The sequence below is a fragment of the Bos javanicus genome, chromosome 7, assembly GCF_032452875.1.
Source record: "Bos javanicus breed banteng chromosome 7, ARS-OSU_banteng_1.0, whole genome shotgun sequence".
NCBI classification, from domain to species: Eukaryota; Metazoa; Chordata; class Mammalia; order Artiodactyla; family Bovidae; genus Bos; species Bos javanicus.
This window is the reverse complement of record NC_083874.1, coordinates 101,699,176-101,723,760: the sequence shown is the minus strand read 5'-3', so window position 1 is coordinate 101,723,760 and position 24,585 is coordinate 101,699,176. Positions and strand designations below refer to the sequence as shown.

The 24,585-nt window shown below is 35.9% G+C and overlaps 1 protein-coding gene across 16 annotated transcripts in view; it reads right to left on the bottom strand.

Moving 5' to 3' along the window:
* Positions 1-24,585, bottom strand: part of PPIP5K2 (diphosphoinositol pentakisphosphate kinase 2) — an 83,326-nt gene that overhangs the window by 20,096 nt on the left and 38,645 nt on the right. For all 16 annotated transcript variants that reach the window (XM_061424494.1, XM_061424495.1, XM_061424497.1 and 13 more), the window contains 6 exons: positions 20,720-20,861; positions 18,714-18,937; positions 8,536-8,663; positions 7,854-7,968; positions 2,191-2,298; positions 421-537 (listed from right to left, as the gene is read on the bottom strand). In XM_061424494.1, the coding sequence (XP_061280478.1) occupies positions 421-537; positions 2,191-2,298; positions 7,854-7,968; positions 8,536-8,663; positions 18,714-18,937; positions 20,720-20,861 (834 nt within the window). The remainder of the gene's footprint in view (positions 1-420; positions 538-2,190; positions 2,299-7,853; positions 7,969-8,535; positions 8,664-18,713; positions 18,938-20,719; positions 20,862-24,585) is intronic.

The window sequence follows — 24,585 nt, the reverse complement described above, 5'->3', positions numbered from 1 at the left end:
ACGCTTATGATTTAGGAATGTTTACCAATATGTATCATAGCTTAGTAAAAAAAAGTTTAAAGCTGAATACATATTTAACTTTGTAAGGTTATAAGAATTAAAATGCGGTAATTAACTCCAAGTGTTTAGTAAAGCATGGACTGTCCTCAAGTAAAACAACAGCCAAAAACAGAAACTACAGTTATCCATTCTAAATAATGATCTTAAAAATCCCCCCAAAAAAATCTAGAAAAAGGATAAAATATAAAATTCTCATATGCTTAAAAATGTGTATCCATCCAAACCATACCTCAAGAAGTTTAAACCATGCTATTTAGTAGTTGAGATAAGAATTACAGTATGTAACAGAAAATTCTTAAAGAAGTCACATTTAAATTTAGGACTGTAGTAACTATGGAGTGAGAATTTCATCTTTGTTACCTCCCTTGAAGCTGGTCTATATCCATAACCAGAGGGTAAGTTTTTGTCTTCTTCACATCCTTTGGCTCCTGGACTAAAATGTAACTCAACATGAAAGCGTTCTTCAGAGGAAAGATCCTAAAAAAATATTATAGAACATCTTCAAAATGAGAAACTTTAAATTATTGATTTACCTCTGGTAACACATGCAAGAATAAACAGAAGAATTGTACAAAAAAGCTCTTAATGTCCCAGATAACCACGATGGTGTGGTCTTTCACCTAGAGTCAGATATCCCAGATCGTGAAGTCAAGAGGGCCTTAGGAAGCATCACTATGAACAAAGCTAGTGGAGGTGATGGAATTCCATCTGAGCTATCTCAAATCCTAAAGGATGATGCTGTTAAAGTGTTGCACTCATTATGCCAGCAAATTTGGAAAACTCAGCAGTGCCCACACACAACTGGAAAAGGTCAGTTTTCATTCCAATCCCAAAGAAAGACAATGCCAAAGAATGCTCAAACCACCACACAACTGCACTCATTTCACATGTGAGCAAGATAATGCTCAAAATCCTTCAAGCTAGGCTTCAGCAGTATGTGAACTGAGAACTTGCAGATGTACTAGTAGGATTTAAAAAAGGCCAAAGAGATCAAATTGCCAACATACACTGGATCATAGGGAATTAAAAAAAACAGCTAATCCTGCTTCATTGACTACGCTAAAGCCTTTGATTGTGTGGATCACAACAAACTGTGGAAAATTCTGAAAGAGATGGGAATACCAGACCACATTACCTGCCTCCTAAGAACCTGTATGCAGGTCAAGAAGCAACAGTCAGAATCAGACATGGAACAACAGACTGGTTCCCAATTGGGAAATGGGTACATCAAGGCTGTATACTGTCACCCTGCTTATTTAACTTATATGAAGAGTACATCATATGAAATGCTGGGCTGGATGAATCACAAGCTGGAATCAAGACTGCCAGAAAAAATATCAACAACCTCAGATATGCAATGGAAGAAACTGAAGAGGAACTAAAGAACCTCTCGATGAAGGTAGAAGAGGAGAGTAAAAAAGCTGTCTTAAAACTCAACATTCAAAAAACAAAGATCATGACATTCGGTTCTCTCACTTCATGGCAAATGGATGGGGAAAAAGTAGAAACAGTGTCATTTCATTTTCTTGTGCTCCAAAATCAACACATACAGTGACTGCAGCCATGAAATTAAAAAGATGCTTGCTCCTTGGAAGAATAGCTATGACAAACCTAGATGGTGTATTAAAAAGCAGAGATACCACATTGCCGACAAAGTCTATATACTCAAAGCTATGGTTTTTCCAGTAGTCATGTATGGATGTGAGAGCTGGACCATAAATAAGGCTGAGCATGGAATAATGGACACTTTTGAACTGTTGTGCTGGAAAGGACTCTTGAGAGTCCCTTGGACAGAAAGGAGATCAAACCAGTTAATCATAAAGGAAATCAACTCTGAACAATCACAGGAAGGACTGCTGCTGAAGCTCCAATACTTTGGCCACCTGATGTGAAGCACTGACTCAGTGGAAAAGACCCTGATGCTGGGAAAGATCGAGGGCAGGAGGAGAAGGGGACGACAGAAGATGAGATGGTTGGATGGCGTCACCGACTCAATGGACACAAGTTTGAGCAAACTCAGGGAGATAGTGAAGGACAGGGGAAGCCTGGTGTTCTGCAGTTCATGGCGTTTCAAAACGTCGGAGACGACTTGGCGACTGAACAACACATGCAAATCAAGAACTCTGTTACCTTGTTAGGGTCCTCATAGAGCATGATAACAATCTGAGTCATGTAGTTGAGTTCATTGACAACATTTAAATAATCCATAGCTCGTTTCCACTGTTCATCCTTTGATTCCTGAACAAAGGTATATAGTAAGCATTTTCTCATATTACTTGAAAATCATTTTATTTTCATTATGACAGTTCGTTTAATCCTGATTGACATTACACAAATGAAATACTTCCACACACAATCTTTCAAAATAACTTCATTAATTTAAATTTAATAAATCACCTAAGCTTAAATAATTTTAATTCTCTTATCAGTAGTATTAGAAACTCTAGTGGTATTTTTTTTTTTTAGTAACTCATAGAAAGTAAAAATAAAGACTATCTTGAGATATGATACCTATTAATTGAATTTTGAGGGTAAGGGGCAGTTGTTAACCTTAAGTTCCAATGTAACTAATATAGTGTCATGTTTCATAAAACAGAACACTATCCCATGAAAGTAATGACTATAATTAAATATCTCTCATTCCACTGTAGTTTTTTAAACTGTAGCTTTTTTAAAACAATTAGCAGGAGAAAGTACAGGCAGATTCTTAAAACCATCTGCTTCATTCCTAAAATCACTCCACCATCATTTAGAGAATCAATGGTCTTTAAACATGTAATTAAAGAGCGTCAGAACTGAAAGGGACCTTACAGAACATGTATTACAAGCATTCAAAGTAGAAAATTCTATCTCAAAAGAGAAAACTACTCAAAGTTCAAAATCTACAGTCAATAATCAATAAGGTCTATTGACACCTTGTGTACATCAGAGATAATGTCCTTCATCTCATGTCATAAACATTACAAATATATAAAAGCATCCAACAATTCTTTTGTATATAAGGGTTTTATATATACACTGAGAGTATGTAAGAGTTTCAGCTTTAATATAGACTGTGTTTTAAGAAAAAATAAAATTTGACACGCCAAAGCCAAAAGTCAAGACCACATGCTGATTTTTTAAAATTCAACACGTATTTCCTTTTTAAATTTGGACATCATCCGTCTCTGAGGAAGCATTCCAAATTTTTGGAAAGTAAAGTTAAAGCAATATTATATGTCATTTGTGTAATTACATGTATACTTAAGTTTCAACAAATGGCTATTAATACGTTTAAATGCTATAGAGCAGTTGCTCCCAACTTAAGCAACACTCCACAGTAAAAACTGCATGTGTTTGTGTGTATCTGCCTATGTTTGAGGAGGGGATATGTTCAAAGATGTATGTATATTTTCTTTCAAAATTTATAAGAAAAACAAATTAGCATAGCATTACTGAATACCACTAGATGTAAATTATTGTAAGTGATGGGCTTAAGTTAAATATTGAAAATTTTCAAGATTGAAAAGATCTATTAGATTCTGTGATATGGTATTATTAATAAGAACACCATGTAATATCTAATTCAGTGGTACAGATATAGACTTTGCTAGGTCTGATCTAATGAAAAGATAAAACAAAATATTTTATAGCATCTTCCTAAACACAATTAATATGCAAGAATTCATAAAAATCTTTTTTAAACAATTAAGGATCATTAAATATATTCCTTGAAATCTTACTTATAATTTTATTTCCTCAATAAATCTTAAAAAAAAAATCTACTATGGAGAGACAGATCTTACCAAGTTTACATTGAAAAATCTCAACTGGGAAGAGACCATACAAGGTTTTAATTATATTAGCTACAGGCTCTTATTAGGATAATATGAGCTGGGATAATTAATTATAGTTCAAATAAATTTTTTAAAGTTTTAAAATTAGAAAATAGGACATCATTTTGGTATAAGAGCTTAATTTTTACTTTAATTTTTTTAAACCCCAGAAGCCCAGATTTTTGACAGTGGAGTTGTTCAGCTTTTGTTTTAGAAATGTAGCTGAACGCAATATATACTACAGCCACCACACTCTTTAGATCACTGTGAGACAGCTTCCTAACTGGTTTCCTCAAATCTACTTCTGCCTATCTAATGCCTACACAGCAACCAAAGCTGTTCAATTCCTTGCTTAAAACATTTCAAGGGCTTCCCAATCCTGGAATGGTTCTCCAATCTTATCTGCTACAATTTTATCCATCATTCACTTTTATTCTCCAACCATAGGCTTCCTATCCATTCCCATATCCTTTGTTCTTCCTATCTTATAACTAAGTGCAAGGTTCAAGGGTGACCACAAAAGAAACCTATCTCTCCCCACCAAAAACAATTCCATCATTATTAACGGATATATAAGCTCTTGCCTTTGCTAACTAAGAGTCATTTTTTTCTCTATTTCTTTTATTAAAGCTCCACTAAACCACATGGGCTTCCCAGGTGGCTCAGTGGTAAACAATCCGTCTGCCAAGGCAGGAGATGTGAGACGTGGGTTTGATCCCTAGGTTGGGAAGGTGCCCTGGAGTAGGAAATGACAACCCGCTCCAGTGTTCTGGCCTAGAAAATCCCATGGGCAGAGGAGCCTGGCAGGCTATAGTCCATGGGTCACAGAGTTAGACGTGACTGAGCGATTGAGCACACATAATCTGTATATGTAATCAAGGGATGCTACTTTGCTACTCCATTAAGGAATAAAAAAAGAAATAAAAACAAGGGGGAAAGAACAGATGAATTATAAAATTTGATGGGAACAGAACACTTACACAGCCTTAGGGTAACTCTGTGAATAATTATTCATCAAGGCCCAATGATAAGAGATATTAAGAATCAAGAGACATATGCCAAATCTTCATGTACATTTCACTGTCCTTTATTTTAATAAGTACAAAAGAATACAAAGTTGAATTCATTTTCTTTTAAGGATTACTTTTTTATAGATGTGCATAAATGTATATACCTATATATATATATATAAATTTTTTTTAATTCTTATTTTTTGGTACCTTAGAGATGGCTGAAAGATATTTTTGATATATAATAGAAGTGACAGTGTATTCTAGATAATCTGTGGTTTGAGTGTACTGAGAAAGGGGTTTTATAATTTCTAAATCTGCTTGGTTAGCACTTCCACTGCTAATCTCTAAAATGTCATTTTCCTCACTTTTTCAAATACTGACTTCCAGGGAATCTTATCTACAGCTACTGCCTCAGGCATCATTAATGTGTTGGCTTCCCAACTCTTGTGCCTTCAACCCATACCTCTAGCCTTACATATAAACATGCTACTGGTCATCTCCACTTGATTTATCTTCACTTATCTCACTATTGTATGTTGAACCTATGACAGACAGATAATTCATGTCTTCATTTCATAGCTCTTTGAAATGAGATTGAGTTCTCTTGAGAACTAGCGCCTCAAACTCAAGCTGTCTTAAACTAAACTCATTGCTTTCCTTCTAACACCTGATACTTCTGCAAATGTTACTCTTCTCAGTGAATGATGGATAATTTTGTAAATGATCCTATGTTGGTAATATGGGAACCTTCCTTGACTCTCCTTTCTTACTTTGCATATCTGTAAGCACAGGAAGGGCCTCAAGGAGAGTGGTAAGGAAAGTTAAGATGCCTCAAAAAGAGTGTTAATGAAAGCCTAAAGGACACTGAGGAGACTGTTGGTGAGGGATCATAGGAGGGTTAAAAAAACCTTATTGGAAACTATAGGATAAAAAATGCGTTCTACATAGTGGCATAAAATATAGAAATACTATAGCCTGTAGACAGTGTAATTCAACGAGCTAGCTACTAAGATTTCCAGAAAAAATTCTGAAAACACCACCAAGATTCTTCTCATTACCTCTGATAAACATTGAGGAGAGGGAGATAAGCTATAGGAAATGGTTAATTAAAAAGGATCCAAGACTTGCAGGAATCACAAATAAAACTGTTTCTTATTTCCAGCCTCTCCAGAGAGTCAACAATGCTATAATTCAAAAGTGGCTTTTAGGAAGAATGGAAACACAAGAATCTGTCATGAAAACATGGGTATGATGGTAAAAACACTTGCTAAGACTTCAGAAAGACTTAAGGCTCACAGATTTTTCAAAGACACAATGACTTTCTCAGGATCATATCAGCATATCTCTCAGATACTCCCTATTAATAAAGACTGCTGAGTACTCTCTCAGCAGCCAAAGAGGGAGTCCAATGTATAAATTAACTTATTCTTAAGAGATCTGTGGGTGTGAATTAATAGAGTAAATTATATATTCCTTTTTGTTTTTTAAAATTATACCATCTTGAACTAAAAGTAAAAAGACTCTGGATCTCCAAACTTCTTTGGGCAGGAAGCAGGTTAAAAAAACTACTTAGCTGCAAGCATGAGCTACTTTTTATGGAGAAGGAAGGATGACCTAGATGAAGCCATCAAGAATCAAAAGTATAAAGCCATGAACCATTAAAAACAACTCCTAGTAGTATGCCAGAGCCCTGATTAAGGAACGGGCATTAAGTACCTAGGCACACTTCAAAACTGCCATGGAGCAGTGACGACCATGGTGTACCTTCTGTTTTCCCCTCTTTTTGAAAAGGTTGCCTAAGGCAGTTATCCTATGCTTCTCGATGCTGTATGTCAAATGTATGACAGATAATTGGTGTCTTCATTTCATAGGTCTCTGAAATGAGACTGAGTTCTCCTGGGCACTCAAAGGGTTCTACCCAAAGAGTCCCACCCATATCTGAACAATTTAGATAATGAGATCCTGGAGGTCAAGTTTATGCTATAATAGATAAGCTTGGAGGAATATTGTAGAGGAGATTAAGTGAAATCTGCACGTGGGAGAAATATGGATTGTATGCTAACATACCGTGACAGACCCCGTTTTTCAAATGGCCACCAAAATATTTCCAATCCCAAGGACTCATCTTATAGTGAGTGACAAGTGATATTCCACTCATCTAGTACTATGGGTCTATCCTCCCTCCCTTGAACCTGGATGGACCTCTGTGACCACTTCAACCAAAAATGCTCAGTAAGAGTGAAAGGACATAACCTCGTAAGTTAGATCATAAAAATACTTTATGCTTGCTCTTTTTTTCTCTTAGTGCACTTCTGGAACTCAGCTGCTATCTTCTGAGGAATATGCTGTATTCTGAGGTCACACGAAGAGGCCATGGTATGTATTCTGGTCCATAACCCCAGCCAAGCCCCCACCTGACAGTCAGCACATCAAGAACTAGATATGAAAAGAAAGCTGTGAGGCGATTTGAGCTCCAGCCACTGTCTGAGCTGCAATCTCATGAGAGACACAATGCAAAACTGCCTAAATGACCCAAGTCAAGCATTTAAAGTAGGACAGAGAAAAAAAAAACAAAAATGTCCGTACTTGTTTTAAGCCAGTAAGCTTTGGTATTGATTCATTATGTTACAGTAAGAGTCACAATGTCCAAACACCAAATCCTGTCGATTCTAATCCCTAAATAATGCGAATTCATCAGATTCTCTTCATCTTACTGTCACCAGCTTGTAGATCACTTACAATAATTTGTATTATTGTTGGCTTAAAGGGATTTCCTCCAGAAGGAAGAAAACATGTCATTATCTCCAACATCTAGCACAATGCTTGGTAAACAGTAGACTCTTGACAAATGATGACAAATAATGAATTATTAAAAACTGTACAATAAAAAATGATGTCAGTGATCTGATTACAAATTCAGTAACATATACTTGTTAAGTAGATTGATGTAACTTATTCTACTTACATCGCATAAAGCACCATAGCGAAGAATAGACAGTAAAGAATGTACGTGACTTTCACTGGTGAAATACAATCTGGTACGGACATGACGTTCAGGTGACAGAACACCTCTGGAATACCTAAAAGTCAGGAGCAGACAGTGTTAAAACATAACCACACAGTTAAGACTCATTAAGTACTGAAATTATTTTGTAAAATGGAATTTAATCTTCTAGTAAGTGAATCTATCACTCTTTCCATCACAACTGAGGTGTTCTTAGTAGACATTTCTCTAACATGAAATAACTGAAACTAAATGAGACCACTGAGATTAGCCAAAGAAGAGTTAATATTAGTCAAGTTCACTGTAAGAAGGTCATTTAAGCACCTTTATTAACACTGAAAGAGATCACAGCACTAAAGGAGCTCACAGATGTTAATGCTGCTGAATGAGGATGATCACTGATGATCGCATGTGAATGGTAACACATATCCCCTTTCCCTGTGACCCTCAGTTTTTTCCTCCAGTTTGGAGCCAAAAAGAATACTGATTGAAAAGTTCACTATTCGGAACATCTAGGTAATCTGTATTTCCACAGTGTACCAAGTGATACACTCCTGCCTTAGTCATAGGAACAACAAAAATTTAGATTTCAAGTATGCAAAAACAGATGCCTATAGACTTAAATACCAGTACAGTCTCTTACACAGGATGGAGTTTATTTACAGTGTCATCATCTTGTGTCCTTTGAAGATCTGAGCGAATTTTTCTAACTAGAGGAGTACAGTAGCCTTTGGCAATCTCCAGTTTTTCAGCTTTAGTTATACCATATTCCTGAGCAGAAAATACACACTATTAGAAAAAGGGTATAATCATAAAGAATTCCAATAAAGGTATTACTAAATTTAAGAATTTTAGTGAGTGACAAATATTTTTATCAAGCCTTTTTTGAACATTACACAATTATTAATTTACATTTCTACAACTTCAAGTATATTAGTCCCCACACTATTAAGTGTAATTAGAAGAATATTTTTTTGTGGAACTGAAAAAACAAATAATTTCTAAAGAGGAGAGGATGAATGATGAATGCAACCATGATGATAATAAGGTTTTAAATGTAGAAACAACCCTAAAAGAAAGATGGATTAAGTGCACAACTAGTAAAGCATAGAACAAATAGTCAACAAACATAAAGAAATACAAATTGAAACCATGAAATTTTTGTCTATTTGAATGTTAATGATTAAAAAGGTTAACAAATTATTTGTCTTTGGTCAATACAAAGTTTTAACGACTGGTGAGCCAAAAATGCCACTAAATTATCAAATTTAATGAGCTATATTGCCATTATAAGTTAATTAAATTTATGAGAAATAACCAAAACTGTTAAGATAACAGTAATTATAATAGAAATAAAAATTACAGTTCACAAGGATAGATGAGAAAATGATCTGACATGAAAAACTTTTTTTGCATTAATTAACTGCTTTAATTAGGAAATTGCTATAATAAAACAAGTAACACTATACATTATTTTTCCAATGAGCTTTGGTTTGAGAAAAACAGCAGAAATAGATCTTTAAGCTTTGACTCATGGCAAAGCTGGTAGTTCTCTGAAATCTGGGAGATGCATTAGCAAAATTAGACACAGCCCACCCTTCACCAAAATCCTGGAGAAAAGTATTTCATTAATTTGGGGGAGTAAGACTGAACACTGGCTAGGATACAACTTGCCCAGGGAATGACAAGAAACTGTCACTGGTACTGGTGGCAGGTAAGAAACTGTTGGGCTGACCAACTACATATTTTATTAGTGGCTTTAAATTAAAAGAGTGAAACGCTTCATTGCATTTTCTCAGAAACTGATCAAAAGATTGCAGTCCTACACAATTTGGAGACATAAAGTGGATGCTGGGTGACTAGAGGTCACTCCAGGTGTGGAATTTTGTAAAGTTAGTCCTTGGAATGAATGGAACTGTGGCTCTGGCAGCAGATACGAAGGAATGATGCTCTGGAGAGGAGGTAGGGGGACACTCTGTGGTCAGCCGGGGGACAGATGAGGGTTCCAACTGGAGGTGGGATCTTTAATTCAATGATCTATCTTCCACTGCTCATGTCTCTGTCTTCATAAATGGTAACCGGACCATAAGGAAAGAATTGATGCTTTTGAGCTGTGGTGTTGGAGAAGACTCTTGAGAGTCCCTTGGACAGCAAGGAGATCCAACTGGTCCATCCTGAAGGAAATCAATCCTGAGTATTCATTGGAAGGACTGATGCTGAAGCTCTAATACTTTGGCCACCTGATGTGAAGAACCGACTCATTTGAAAAGACCCTGATGCTGGGAAAGATTGAAGGCGGGAGGAGAAGGGGACGAAAGAGGATGAGATGGTTGGATGGCATCACCGACTCAATGGACACGAGTTTGAGTAACTCCAGGAGCTGGTGATGGACACGGAGGCTTGGCGTGCTCCAGTCCATGGGGTCGCAAAGAGTTGGACATGACTGAGCCACTGAACTGAAGAAAAAAATCTGTGATGAGTGTATAAATAGGAAGAGAAGGTTTAAGAGGAAGAAGGCAGAAATGGGGCAAAGGCAGAGGGAAGCAGGGACAGAGAAAGAAGGAAGAGTAGACATAAGCAGGGAAGAAACAGGCATACATTCTCTCCCCAAGATTTTTCTGGGACACCTGCATTTAAAGGTTACATTACATACCTCCCAGGTGGCAAAAAATTAATATGGACAACAAATCTCAAAACTGCCTAATAAAAAAAAAGGTTGATTGATTACATATGGAAGATGTATGAAAATGGAACTTCTTGGGTCGTTTATCTTTAAACACAAAAGCTTGGTTGGTTCGGTAATCTCACCAACATAAAGAAATTGGGCATGAAAAATATGAAATGTGTATGTAACTGCGTATGTATGTGTAAACAAAAGGAAAATGCTGAAATTTAAAATCATCAAAGGATATTTTTGTGTCATTATTGGTCAAGGTACAAGTAAATAGTCAATCTCATACACTGAGAGCCTGGAAGAAAGCTGGTAAAGGAGATCTTGAGCTAAAGAAGTCGTCTTGACTGCACATAAAGACATACACATAAGCAAAGTGTAAGAAATTAAAGGAATCCACATTTCCAAATGTGAGAAATTGGCTAAATAGTATTATTTCATCAGCTATTAGGAAGTATATTGAGTATATTCAATATACTTGAATATATTGAATATACTCAGCTTTATATTGAAGTATATTCAGCTTTACTGATTTGGAAAAAACTTCATAAGGCCAAGAAAAAAAAAATCAGGTTGTAAAACAGTACGCTTTCCTGGTTCCATTTTTGTGAAGAACATATTTGTTATATATATGAATTTAGAAAAAAAAAAAAAAGTCCATGAATTTAAGAGAAAGGCCTTTCAGAATTTTCTGCAACTGTGAAATGTTTTTGTCTAATTGGTAATGCCATATTGATTTTTTTTGGCCATATATTTTCTAATTTTACAACAAGATATATTATTTTTATAGTAAAGACTTCTTTCCCTTCAAAACGGTGACATATCTTGTGGAGCTGAAAAAGCAAGTTGCCACAACCAGTTGCTGCTGCTAAGTCACTTCAGTCATGTCCGACTCTGTGCGACCCCATAGAAGGCAGCCAACCAGGCTCCTCCATTCCTGGGATTCTCCAGGCAAGAATACTGGAGTGGGTTGCCATTTCCTTCTCCAATGCATGCATGCATGTAAGTCGCTTCAGTCCTGTCAGACTTAATTAACTGTTAGATGCCCAAGTTCTCTTCTAATATTTCTACCATAAAAAGAACTGACTAAAATACAGCTGAAGATATTTGAAAGTTTATTATGTGACACATTTAGTAAGTATCACTGGAATTTATATTGCAAATACTATTATAAAGAACTCTGTTTCATTATCTACAAATAACAAAATGATCTTCCAACTTCAACAAATGTGTGCCATCTCAATTCAGTTCAGTTGCTCACTTCAGTTCAGTCACCATCTTAATTAAGAGAATATTAATACTAATCTTTTATTTTAATTATATTTATTAAAATGTACATATAAAAATACATATAAAATATTATAAATTCTAACAACTTTGCAAATGCTGAAGTATTTTAAACATTTCCAAAGGATAATTCAGCTATATCAAATATTATAATCTTTAAATATCCTTATCTTCCATCATACCACTGAGGCTATTTTTACTATGTAATCTATTGAGGTAATGTTGGTTTATAACATGTTTCATGCATACAGCTTCTGTATAAACTACAGTATGCTCAACACCAAAAGCTTAGCTTCCACCCATTACCATACAAATGACCCTCTTTACTCAATTCACCTCCTTTCCCTTTTAGTAATTATTACTCTTTTCTCTATGAATATGTGTTTCTTTTGGTCAGTTTGCTCACTTATTTAAAAAATTTTAATATTTCACATTTATGTAGAATCATATAGTATCAATTTTTATCTGAAGGACTTATTTAATGCAATATTCTCAAGGTCCATCCCTGTTGCCATAAATGGCAAGATGATACAGATATTTTTTTACGGCTGGGTAGTATTCCACTGTATTATATACCCTCCTTCATCCACTCATTCATCAGTGGGCAATTTCCATGTCTTGGCTATTGTAAATAATGCCACCACGAACACAGGGTTGTATGTATCTATTCAAATTACTCTCTTCATAGTTTTTAGACAAATACCCAGCAGTGGAATAGCTAGATCATACACAAGTACTATTCTTAACTTTCTGAGGAAGCTCCAAACTGTTTTCCATAGTGGCTGCACCAGTTTACATTCCCACCAACAAGGTACCAGAGTTCCCTTTTCTCCATATCCTTTCCAGTACTTGTTACTTCTTGCCTTTTTGGTAACAGCCATTCGAACAGGCCTGAGATGATCTCTCATTCTGTTTTTGATCGGCATTTTCCTAATAATTAGTGATGATGAACATCTTTTCATGAGTCTCTTGGCAGTCTGTATGTCCTCTCTGGAACAATTCTTAGCTTTTCAGCTTACTGTTTAATTGGGTTATTTGGTTTTTTGTTGAGTTGCGGGAGTTCTTCATATATTTTGAATATTACCTTCAAATTGAATATATGATTTGCAAACATCTTTTGTCATTTGGTACTTTTTCAATATTTAATGTACAGAAGCTTTTTAGTTTGATGTAGTCCCATTTGTTTGGAGAAGGCAATGGCAACCCACTCCAGTACTCTTGCCTGGAAAATCCCATGGACAGAGGAGCCTGGTAGGCTGCAGTCCATGGGGTCGCTGAGGATAGGACACGACTAAGTGACTTCACTTTCACCTTTCACTTTCATGCAGAAGAAAGGAGAAGGTAATGGCAACCCACTCCAGTGTTCTTGCCTGGAGAATCCCAGGGACAGCGGAATATGGTGGGCTGCCGTCTATGGGGTCACAGAGTTGGACACGACTGAAGCAACTTAGCAGCAGCAGCAGCAGCAGTCCCATTTGTTAGTGTTTGTTCTCTTCTTCAGTTGTTGCTCAGTCACTCAGTCCTGTCCAACTCTTTGTAACCCTATGGACTGCAGCACGCCAGATTTCCCTGTCCTTCACCATCTCCTGGAGCTTGCTCAAACTCATGTCCAAGTCGGTGACGCCATCCAACAACCTTATCCTCTGTCGTCCCCTTCTTCTCCCACCAGCATCAGTGTTTCCCAGCATCAGTGTTTTTTCTAATGAGTCGGGTCTTCACATCAGGTGGCCAAAGTATTGGAGCTTCAGCTTCAGCATCAGTCCTTCCAATGAATATTCAGGACTGATATCCTTTAGGACGGACTGGTTGGATCTCCTTGCGGTCCAAGGGACCCTCATGAGTCTTCTCCAACACCACAGTTCAAAAGCATCAGTTCTTCTGCGCTCAGCCTTCTTTCTGGCCCAACTCTCACATCCATACATGACTACTGGAAAAACCATAGCTTTGACTAGATGGACCTTTGTTGGCAAAGTAATGTCTCTGCTTTTTAATATGCTGTCTAGGTTTGTCATAGCTTTTCTTCCAAGGAGCAAGCATCTTTTAATTTCATGGCTGCAGTCACAATCTGCAGTGATTTCTGGAGCCCAAGAAAATAAAGTCTGTCACTGTTTCCATTGTTTCCCCTTCTATTTGCAGGAAGTGATGGGACCAGATGCCATGATCTTAGTTTTATGAATGTTGAGTTTTAAGCCAGCTTTTTCACTCTCCCGTTGAAGCTTCATCAAGAGGCTCTTTAGTTCTTCTTCACTTTCTGCCATAAGGGTGGTGTCATCTGCATATCTGAGGTTATTGATATTTCTCCTTGCAATGCTGATCTCTTCTCTAGTAGGTGGCACTACGGCATAAGCTTTTGGTTTTTCTTAAGCCACTGGTTGTATCTGAGGAACGTCTGACACTCCACTGCATCTGCTAGGTGTGGTCACCCGTGTCCTCGTTGCTACTGTAACCTCCAAGGTTACTGGTGCCTTGTTTCTATGGGTGCTGCCAGTATCTCTGCCTAGGCCGCCAGGAAACGGAGCCCCTCCACTGCGTTCAGGGTCTAATAGGTTTCAGGCGTCACCACTACGAGGAGACAAATAAGGTGGGGGAAGGGAGCCAGGGTCACAGGTACCCCTGTCATGTCCAAGGCTGTTAGTATTCATGGGCACTGCCACTGCTGGGGTGGTGAGAGCTGCAGCTCTCACCTCCGTAGTGGGAGGACCTCCATGGCTGGAAGGATGGGGTCACAGGCCCCACGACCACTAACACCCAGTTCCTTGCGGCCATGGGTGCCACTGCAGCTGAGACGCTGGAGTTGTGTGTGCCACCACTCCTAAAGCTACTGCGTTCTCTGAGGCTGAAGGCTCAGCCAACTAGGACCGGGGGTCTGGGAACACAGGCACGTCCTCTGTTTTCTAGCCCAGCTACTTTCAGGTATAAGATGGACAGAATTTTGTGGTGCCCTGGTGTGTTACGCAGAGGCACCTTTGTTGAGTTGTTTATATTTTACTGGTTGTAGATTGAAGGGGATAGACAAAGGGAGCATGTTACATGGCCATCCCATTGATGTCACATCCCATTGTGACTATTTTTAAAGGACCTTCTTTTTTTTTTGGCTGTGCCACACAGCTTGCAGGATATTAGTTCCCCAATCAGGGACTGAACCCAAGCCCTCAGCAGTGCAAGTGCTAACCACTAGATTGCCAGGGTATTTCCAATTTTTAAGTATCATTTTTAGAGGACTGAGGCTGAAAAGCTGATTCTATCATAGCAAAAATACATACCATAATCACAACTATTAACTGTTAAAGTAACTAAAAGTAATAAATCATGTTTATCATATGTAAGAAAAGACCCTGATGCTGGGAAAGACTGAAGGCAAAAGGAGAGGGTGGCAGAGGATGAGATGGTTAGATAGCATCAGTGACTTAATGGACATGAATCTGAGCAAACTCTGGGAGGCAGTGAAGAACAGGTAAGTCTGGCATGCTGCAGTCCATAGGGTTGCGAAGAGTCGGACATGACTTAGCAACTGAGCAACAACAATGTGATTAGAATTACATAATTCGCAAAGCATAGTTATAACAATTAATGCAATGTAAGAGTGAAAACAGACTTTTTTTGAGGCATAGCAGAATACATATACATTTTTCTTACAAAAATACTGATACTCTCTCAATCTAAGTTAGCCAAACTAATACATTATTTGACTGAGTCATCAAGTCTCTAAGCTTGAAATATCTTTGTCAAGTAAACATGTACATTTCTCATTTGTTTCATTACAAACTACAGCTTCACTATAATTAGATATGTTTACAACTTTAGTTATTTCTTCAGTGATTGAAAATGTCTATCTCTTGTCTATGATTTTAGATTTATGAAGACTTTAGTAACAAAATTTAAGTAACTGAATTCAAATGTCCATTAAAAAAGAGGAAGTCCCAAGTTTCTGTCATAATAAGTAATGTCAAACCAAATAGTTAGGGAGTAAATATCTCAAATTTTTCTTAACCATTTCTAATCTTATAGTGTTTCTTTTAATTACAAAGCTTTAAAAATTCATTATAAATATTTAAATTTCAAGGACATGGTGAAAATTTTCTTCGTCTATGTAAGTAATGTACCTAAAACACATACACCATGGAAGGAGAAAAAATTATCATCTGAAACTCATTAATATCTAAGTTTTCTTTTGAGCCCAAGTCTTAGAAACAAACTTTACATCCCCAATTCTAGAATTCTTAGTATACATAATTGAGAAAGAAGAGGTTTGAGATTAAAGAAGCCATGTACAAGACATGATTATGCTAATAAATCATTAGTGTATCTATTTAGCCACCAAGTAGGTGAGACATTAAAATATACTGAAAGCCTACCTTGACAAATGTATACAGCTACAAAAAATATTTTAGAGGGTCACATATTTACAGCTTATCTGTTAAAAGTATACTTTAAAATAATCTTCATTTTAAGAGTAAGTACAACTAAAATGCACTGAGCCTGGAATAATGTAAAAGCAATTCAATACAATGAAAAAAAAAATCAGTCTTATGTATGCTTCCAGTGCAAACTAATTACATGCTTATCAGAATTAAGAGTAACCATTCTTCTCAAATTTTTTAGTAAGTAAAATCTGAATAAATTTTCTCTTGAATTTCATAACAAAGATAGATGCTGATTTAACTTTACTGAAAGAGATATAATCAAATCAGTGTTAGTCCTATAATCTTCTATGTATATCATGTAGCTAAAACCGAGTTCTGCAGAATTTAGTGTGTTCATTTTGATATCAATCTTAAAATGTTATAAAAATACAACTTTTTATTGTATAAAATAAAATCTGTTTTGCAGAATAAAACTTTTATTTAACAAATGAAAGATGCTGTCAGAGAGTCAATTCTTGTTTTCTAAGTCTGTGTTTCTTAAAATGAGTCCCAAAGGCATATTCTTGAAGTATGAGATATTTTTACCCTCTTTTGAAATGAATTTATTTTCAAATCACTGACTTATACAATGTATTTATAATTATCTACATTATATATACTGACCAAAAAGAAAAAAAGTTGCTCTTTCATACTGAAAGGATAAACTAAACTTTAACAGGTACACACATACTTAGTTGTGAAGTCTGAATTCCCAATTTTTCAAAGTCTCTATAGTTTTTCATGGACATTCTGTGAATATTAGAAAAGGGAAACTGCAGTTGTAATTGTAGTGGATTTACAGTACTATGTTAGTTTCAACTGTGATTGAAACAAAGTGATTCAGTTTTATATATATATTTTTTCAGATTATTTTCCACTATAGGTTATTACAAGATACTGAATATAGTATCCTATGCTATACAGTAAATTGTGTTACTTATCTATTTTATGCATAGTAGCTTATATTCCATACTGTTTTATTTATTCCTTCCCCTCTCTCCTTCCTTTTTGGTAACTGTAAGCTTGTTTTCTATGTATATGAGTCTGCTTCCACTTTTAATATTGATTCATTTGTGTTATTTTTTCGATTCCACATGTAAGTGATATAACATTTGTCTTTCTCTGACTTAATTCACTTAGTACAATGTTCTCTAGGTCCATCCATGTTGCTACAAACAGCAATATTTTGTTTTTATGGCTGAGTAGTATTCCACATGCAAGTACACATGTATACACCATGTCCTAAATGAACCATATGCTGATGGGCACTTGAGTTGTTTCTATGTCTTGGGTATTATAAACAGCACTCCTAAGAACACTGGGGTACATGCGTCTTTTTGAAAAAAGAGTTTTTATCTTTTCTGGACCTATGGCAGGGAAAAGGATTGCTGGATCATACAGTAGCTCCAGTTTTAGTTATTAAAGAACCTCCCTATTGTTTTCTATATATAAGTATCTTTAAGTGAGGCTTTTTAAAAATATACAATCCTTACACTTTTTATGTACAGTGACTCCTGAACAACGTGGAGGTTACGAGTGCCAACCCTCCATGCCATTGAAAACTTAAATGCAGCTTATCTGTGGCTCTGCATCCACAGCAGATGCAACCAATCATGGATCTGTGGATTGTGCAGTACTGTAGTATTTACTATTGAAAAAAATCCACATGTAGGTGGATGCACTACAGTTCAAACCCACGTTGTTCAAGAATCAGTTGTATTTCATTTTCCTGTTTTTTAACTTCGGTTCACAGTTGGAAATGTGTGATTTACTCCAATCTCCCTTTTACAATATCCAAATAATCTTTGAGCAATGAAGGTGATAAAAGATCTCCAAACGGCATCTGTCACTATTTTCTTCTAACACATTTCTTATCTCAACTTGTTTTGTCACTTGACTTGTTATTATCAATCTGAATCTATGTCTAACTAATTTCAGTTATCTGAGTTTTAGTATACCTTTATTTTTACTCTCCTATAATGAAAAGACCCCTCTACCACACCATACAAATAACTATTTACATCTTGACCTCTATTCTTTTAAAAATACTTTCACATAAAGTAAAAAAAAAAAACAAAACTTCCAAAATTAATATAGAGACACAACGATCTTTTTCCCCCACTCTGCACACGTTCCCATAGCACAGCACTGGCATGTGCACAATAAACGATCAATAAATGTGATTTATTCCATATTTTCAGTTGTTTGTCTTTAATTATTTTTAATTATTCTTTAATTAAGAGTATCAATTCTTAAACTTTAAAAGGTCATTACAAATGATTAAAAAATCAAACAGTGATTTAATACAAGAAGTTTTTGTAAATTCATAACGACTCAATTTCCTTTTTAAAGTTATAGGTTTACTAGGACACAGAAACCAACTCTCTCCTAACAGTGGATAGATATTTTTAAAATATCTATATAACAGTACCAGAAAATTGATATGTAGAAATTACTTACCTGAGGGATAACTATATCTGCTAATGCCTTTGAAAGCCTATACAATTCCATTGTGTCTTCTAATTTCAAGGAACCATTATGCTGGACATCATATTTTATACAGTCATATATGTCAGGGATCTTGCTAATATCATATCTTCCATTTTTTGTCTTAAAGTCTTTCTCCAACTTGGACCATCTACGGAGCATGAGCTCTAAGGTCTCACTATGATAAAGCTGAATATCTAAAACAGCATAACAATTTTAGTATATTAAACTTGTTAACAAGCTAGGAAATATCATTATAGGCATATACTATTAGCAACCATATATTTTGTAGATTTGAATAAAGGTATAAATACATGGGTTAGGAACTGCTTTTATAAAAGACCTTTTTCCATACGTTATATACATCAGTTTCCCACATTATTAACTAAGCCACTCTCAGCACCAGAGCACAGATCACCTTCCTACTGCTTTCACCTTCTTATTATGCTGCCTGTTTGCTGCTCGACTGTATGGTTTTTTGTTTGTTGTTTAGGCACTCAGTTGTGTCCAACTCTTTATGACCTCTTGGACTATAGCCCGCTAGGCTCCTCTATCCATGGGCTTTCCTAGGCAAGAATACTGAAGTGGGTTGCTATTTCCTTCTCCAGAGGATCTTCCCCACCCAAGGACTGAACCTGTCTCTTGCATTGGCAGCCATTGGCAACCACTGAGCCACCAGGGAAGCCCCAACTGTATGGTAATGTTACATAATTAATCAACTAACAATGTTTTATTATCTTTCTCATGCTACCATAGTTAAAAGCAACTACAACTTTGCTATTATTCTTTTGCTGGATATACATTAACTCAAATAATACTTAGATATAGCAATAAACTGTGGAAAATTCTGAAAGAGATGGGAACACCACAACACCTGACCTGCCTCTTGAGAAATGTGTATGCAGGTCAGGAAGCAACAGTTAGAACTGGACATGGAACAACAGACTGGTTCCAAATAGGAAAAGGAGTACGTCAAGGCTGTATATTGTCACCCTGCTTATTTAACTTCTATGCAGAGTACATCATGAGAAACGCTGGACTGGATGAAGCACAAGCTGGAATCAAGATTGCCGGGAGAAATATCAATAACCTCAGATACGCAGATGAAACCACACTTATGGCAGAAAGTGAAGAAGAACTAAAGAGCCTCTTGATGAAAGTGAAGGAGGAGAGTAAAAAAGTTGGCTTAAAGCTCAACATTCAGAAAACTAAGATCATGGCATCCGGTCCCATCACTTCATGGCAAATAGATGGGGAAACAGTGGCAGACTTTATTTTTTGGGCTCCAAAATCACTGCAGATGGTGACTACAGCCATGAAATTAAAAGAAAAAAGCTTACTCCTTGGAAGGAAAAGTTATGACCAAACTGGACAGCATATTAAAAAGCAGAGACATTACTTTGTCAACAAAAGTCCATCTAGTCAAGGCTATGGTTTTTCCAGTAGTCATGTATGGATGTGAGAGTTGAACTATAAAGAAAGCTGAGTGCTGAAGAATTGATGCTTTTGAACTGTGGTGTTGGAGAAGACTCTTGAGAGTCCCTTGGACTGCAAGGACATCCAACCAGTCTATCCTAAAGGAAATCAGTCCTGAATATTCATTGGAAGGACTGATGCTGAATCTGAAACGCCAATACTTTGGGTACCTGATGCAAAGAACTGACTCATTTGAAAAGACCCTGATGCTGGGAAAGATTGAGGGAGGGAGGAGAAGGGGCAACAGAGGATGAAATGGTTGGATGGCATCACTGACTCAATGGACATAAGTTTTGGGAAACTCTGGGAGTTGGTGGTGGACAGGGAGGCTTGGCATGCTGCAGTCCATGGGGTCACAAAGAGTCGGACATGACTGAGCGACTGAACTGAACTGAACTGATAGCATTAAAGCTTTTTTATGATTGATGCATCTTATTTTAAAATGTTTACAGCAATGGGATAGTGATTTTTATTTTCTGACCCAAGGAAAACAAAATATTTACCTGATGATTTGGGATCTTCCATTCGATGTCTGATTTGAGAAGTCAAACTTTGTATCAGGGAATAAACCGTGTCACAGGTCTTTACAGGATTTTTAATTAAATGCATTGATTTGATAAGAGAAATGCTTCCAGATGGAGTAAGCTATAAATGAATAGAGTATACATTTTTATATCTGGTTATGCCCAATTGACCAAAATGACAATATACAAAATTTTCTAGTAGTTGGAGATTAAATTCTAACTACAAATTCAATCCCCAGATATAAAGGAGGAAATAAAAAACTAAAAATTCCATGTTAAAAAAATCCTAAGCCTTAGCTAACATTTAGATTATCCACACGGAAAATCTAACAAAAGTGCTCTAATTTACAAAGAGATTTTATTCTAACATAGTGATATTTTACTGACTCACTTGGTATTTGAAAATATGGTTTAACCATTTGACACATATTGACAAGTAATAACCCTAAGACTATGATTAGCATCGCTTTTTCCAGATGAGGTACTTAAGAGAGATTAAAGCACCTTTCCCAAGATCAAACCACCAATATGTAAACAGTGGCATAAAGAAGCGGGTAACCTGGCTAGAGACCTGAGCTCTTAACCACCGTGTAAATACCTTTGTGATGAGATTTCTTCCAAGTCAACAAAAGCCATTAATGACAAAACAGTTTCAATTTTCATTGTTGAAACTTTGCTTGGCAATTTAACCCTAAATAAGTGTCTATAAATACAAAAAATGTAAAGTGGAATTCCACTTTTTGTTATGGTGAACTAGTTAATTTGGGTCAATATAACGACTGAAGCTTGGACAAAAGTGAAGTCCAGGATTTCCAGAGGTGGAACTCTGGTAAACTCTGCATTTGGGGTTCAAAAAAGTTATAAACTGTAGTCTGCATTTTCAATAAGACCTTAGATGACTCAAGTATAAGTTTGAAAAACACTCTAGTTCTAGAGTCCTTGCCTTGTCCAGGAAGAGGGTAAGAGCATGATGTAAACATTCAATTGGTAGATGTCATTAAAGCCTACTGTTACCTCTGGGATAATGACAAAACAAATAATAAAATTAAGCACAATATTAAAACTACCAGGGAAATAAATAAATAAAAAGTACCAATTCCAGTGAAGCAAGAAAGGAGAGAAAAATAAAAGCAGGCAGTATAAATATAAAGCACTTAAAACGAGAATAGATTCATACATAAATTAGAGTATTTTATAATACAAATGAAATAATTGCCCTAAACAAATATTTTCATAACAAACTAAAAAAAAACTACATGCAGATTTTAAGAGATTCATCTAAAAATAGTTTCAGAAAGACTAAAAGAGATATGAAGGGTATTATACAAACACCAAGTTAAAAAAAATTTTTTTTGCAGCTATATTAATCTCAAAGTATTTTGCGGCAAAAAAATATTCATTGAAACATACCACTCTTAATTTGTATGCAGTTAATAGCATGGCATCAAAACACATAAAACAAAGATTAAGAGACTACAAAGAGAAGAAAAATCCATAATTACAGGTGGGAAATTTAACATACAACAGTAAAGAAAGAAAAAACAGACCAAAAAATATCAGGAAGACTATCTGTTTTTAGCAAAATGATATAAAGTTAGAAATAACAAAAATATAACTTAAAAATGTATAGTTTTGGAAATTATAAAAGTATACTTCTAAATAACCTATGATCAAGCAAATCACCATTAGAAAATGCCCCAAATGGCATAAATCTCAATTTATGAATACAGTCAAAACAGTGTATAAAGGGAAATTTATGGCATAGAGTGTGTGTTTTAGAACAGACGTAACATTCATGATTTAATAAGCATCCTTCTAGGGACATTAGTTTTTAAGAATTAAAGCAAAATAAAACTGTAGTGGAAGGAATAAATTAAACAATAAAAATTAATAAAACTGAAAACAAGTATATAATTTAGTGAACCAATAAGTCTGAAAGACAGTTCTTTAACAGGACTAATAAAGGTGATCAACTATGGCAAAAGTGATTAAGAAAAAAAAGGAGGGAGAAAGACTGTACAATATTATGAAACAAAAAGGAATATCTCTGCCGGTCCTGCAGACATTACAAAGAACTTGAAGAGGACTGTATAAACAAATTTCTAGATGAATGTAAAAATATAGACACAAGATATATTAAATAAAAATTACTAAATTACTCTAGGAACCATAAGTACAAGCTTTCCTATAAAGAAAATGCCCATGGGATTTATCAGCAAAATTTACCAAACATCTAATAAAACATATATACATGAATTATTCCCCGCAAGGAGGACTCCCGATTTTATGAAAACAGCAAAATCTTGATATTGAAAGCAGACAAAGACAACAGGGATAAAAAATAAAGGTCAATTCGACTCATAAACATAAATGTAAAACTCCTAACTAAAAATATTAGTAAATCCAAACCAGTGAGATAGGTATTTTTGAAATGACTTTATTTTGGGAACCAAGGTAGACTCTTTTCAAAATCATATATTTAACAGACAGGAAGAGAATATAAAATGTAAAAACTTGTCATGACAAAAACTTTTAACAAAAATCTACAGAGATCATACTTAATGTACAGTGTTAAAAAGGCTTTCCCTTTGAGAATATGAACAAACCCAGAAAAGCCACTCAATTTAATATGGATTTGATGGTGCTAGCAATTAAAGTAAAGCAAGAAAAAAGAATTGAAAGCATAAAGATTGGAAAGGAAGACAAAAACCTGTGGATATCCTTTGGAAAGGTTTTTTAAAAACCGAAATAAATTACCAAGTTAATAAATAAGTTTAACACAGTTGACATATATAAAGTCAATATTAAAAAAACTTTGTACATAGCAGCAACAGACAGTAACCGTTTTAGAGGTACCATTTATAACACAAATATTTTTTAAAAAATATGTTTTTCCACAAACTAAAGATCTAATTCAATCTAAACCAATACCCCAATGAGACTTTTGGCCAGCTTATTTTAAAATTCATATGGAAATACACAAAAAGTCAAGAAAACTTGAAGAAGGACCCATGTAGGATTTGGGAGATCTCATTCAATGGTACAAAAGCCAACAAAGAATTATGTTCCAGAAACTACACACATATGATAAAGCTGATCCTACAGGGTAGAAGGAAAAGGATAGTCTTTTCAGTCAGTGGTGTTGAGACACCTGGATATACATATAGTTGGGGGTAAATATCAACTTTGATATCCTTATCTAATGGCAAACACAAAAGTCAATTTTTAGCTGTATGGCAGATAAATGAGCATGAAAAAACAAAATTTATGAAGACCATATATGGACATATCCTATGACCCCCTTGTTAGAAAAAGGTATTATAAATAATAAATTAAAATGCACTGAACCCACAGAGGCTGAGCCAGACCTGCCTTTGAGTGTCTGAGTGTCTCCTGCGGAGGGATGGGTCAGCAGTGGCCTGTCGCGGGGACAGGGGCTCTGGCTGCAGCAGACCAGGGTGACCCAGCGTGTGGCATAAGCCCTCTTGGAGGAGGTCATCACTAGCCCCACCAGAGGGCTAACGAGCAGATGACCCCCAAATCACAGAACAATTATACCAAAGAAATACTTCCACTGTTAAGAAAGTTCTAGGAGCCACAACAGATTTCCAAACCTGGGAATCCGGCACAGGGACTGAGAAGCCCCAGGGAATTTAACTTTGGAGGACGGTGGGAGACTCAGCCAGATTTGCCCATGAGTGGCCAAACAATGCACACATCAACAGAAAACTGGATTAAAGATTTACTGAGCATGGCTCTGCAGATCAGAACAAGACGCAGTTTCCCCCACAGTCAACCTCTCCCATCAGGAAGCTTCTGTAAGTCTCTTATCCTTATTCATCAAA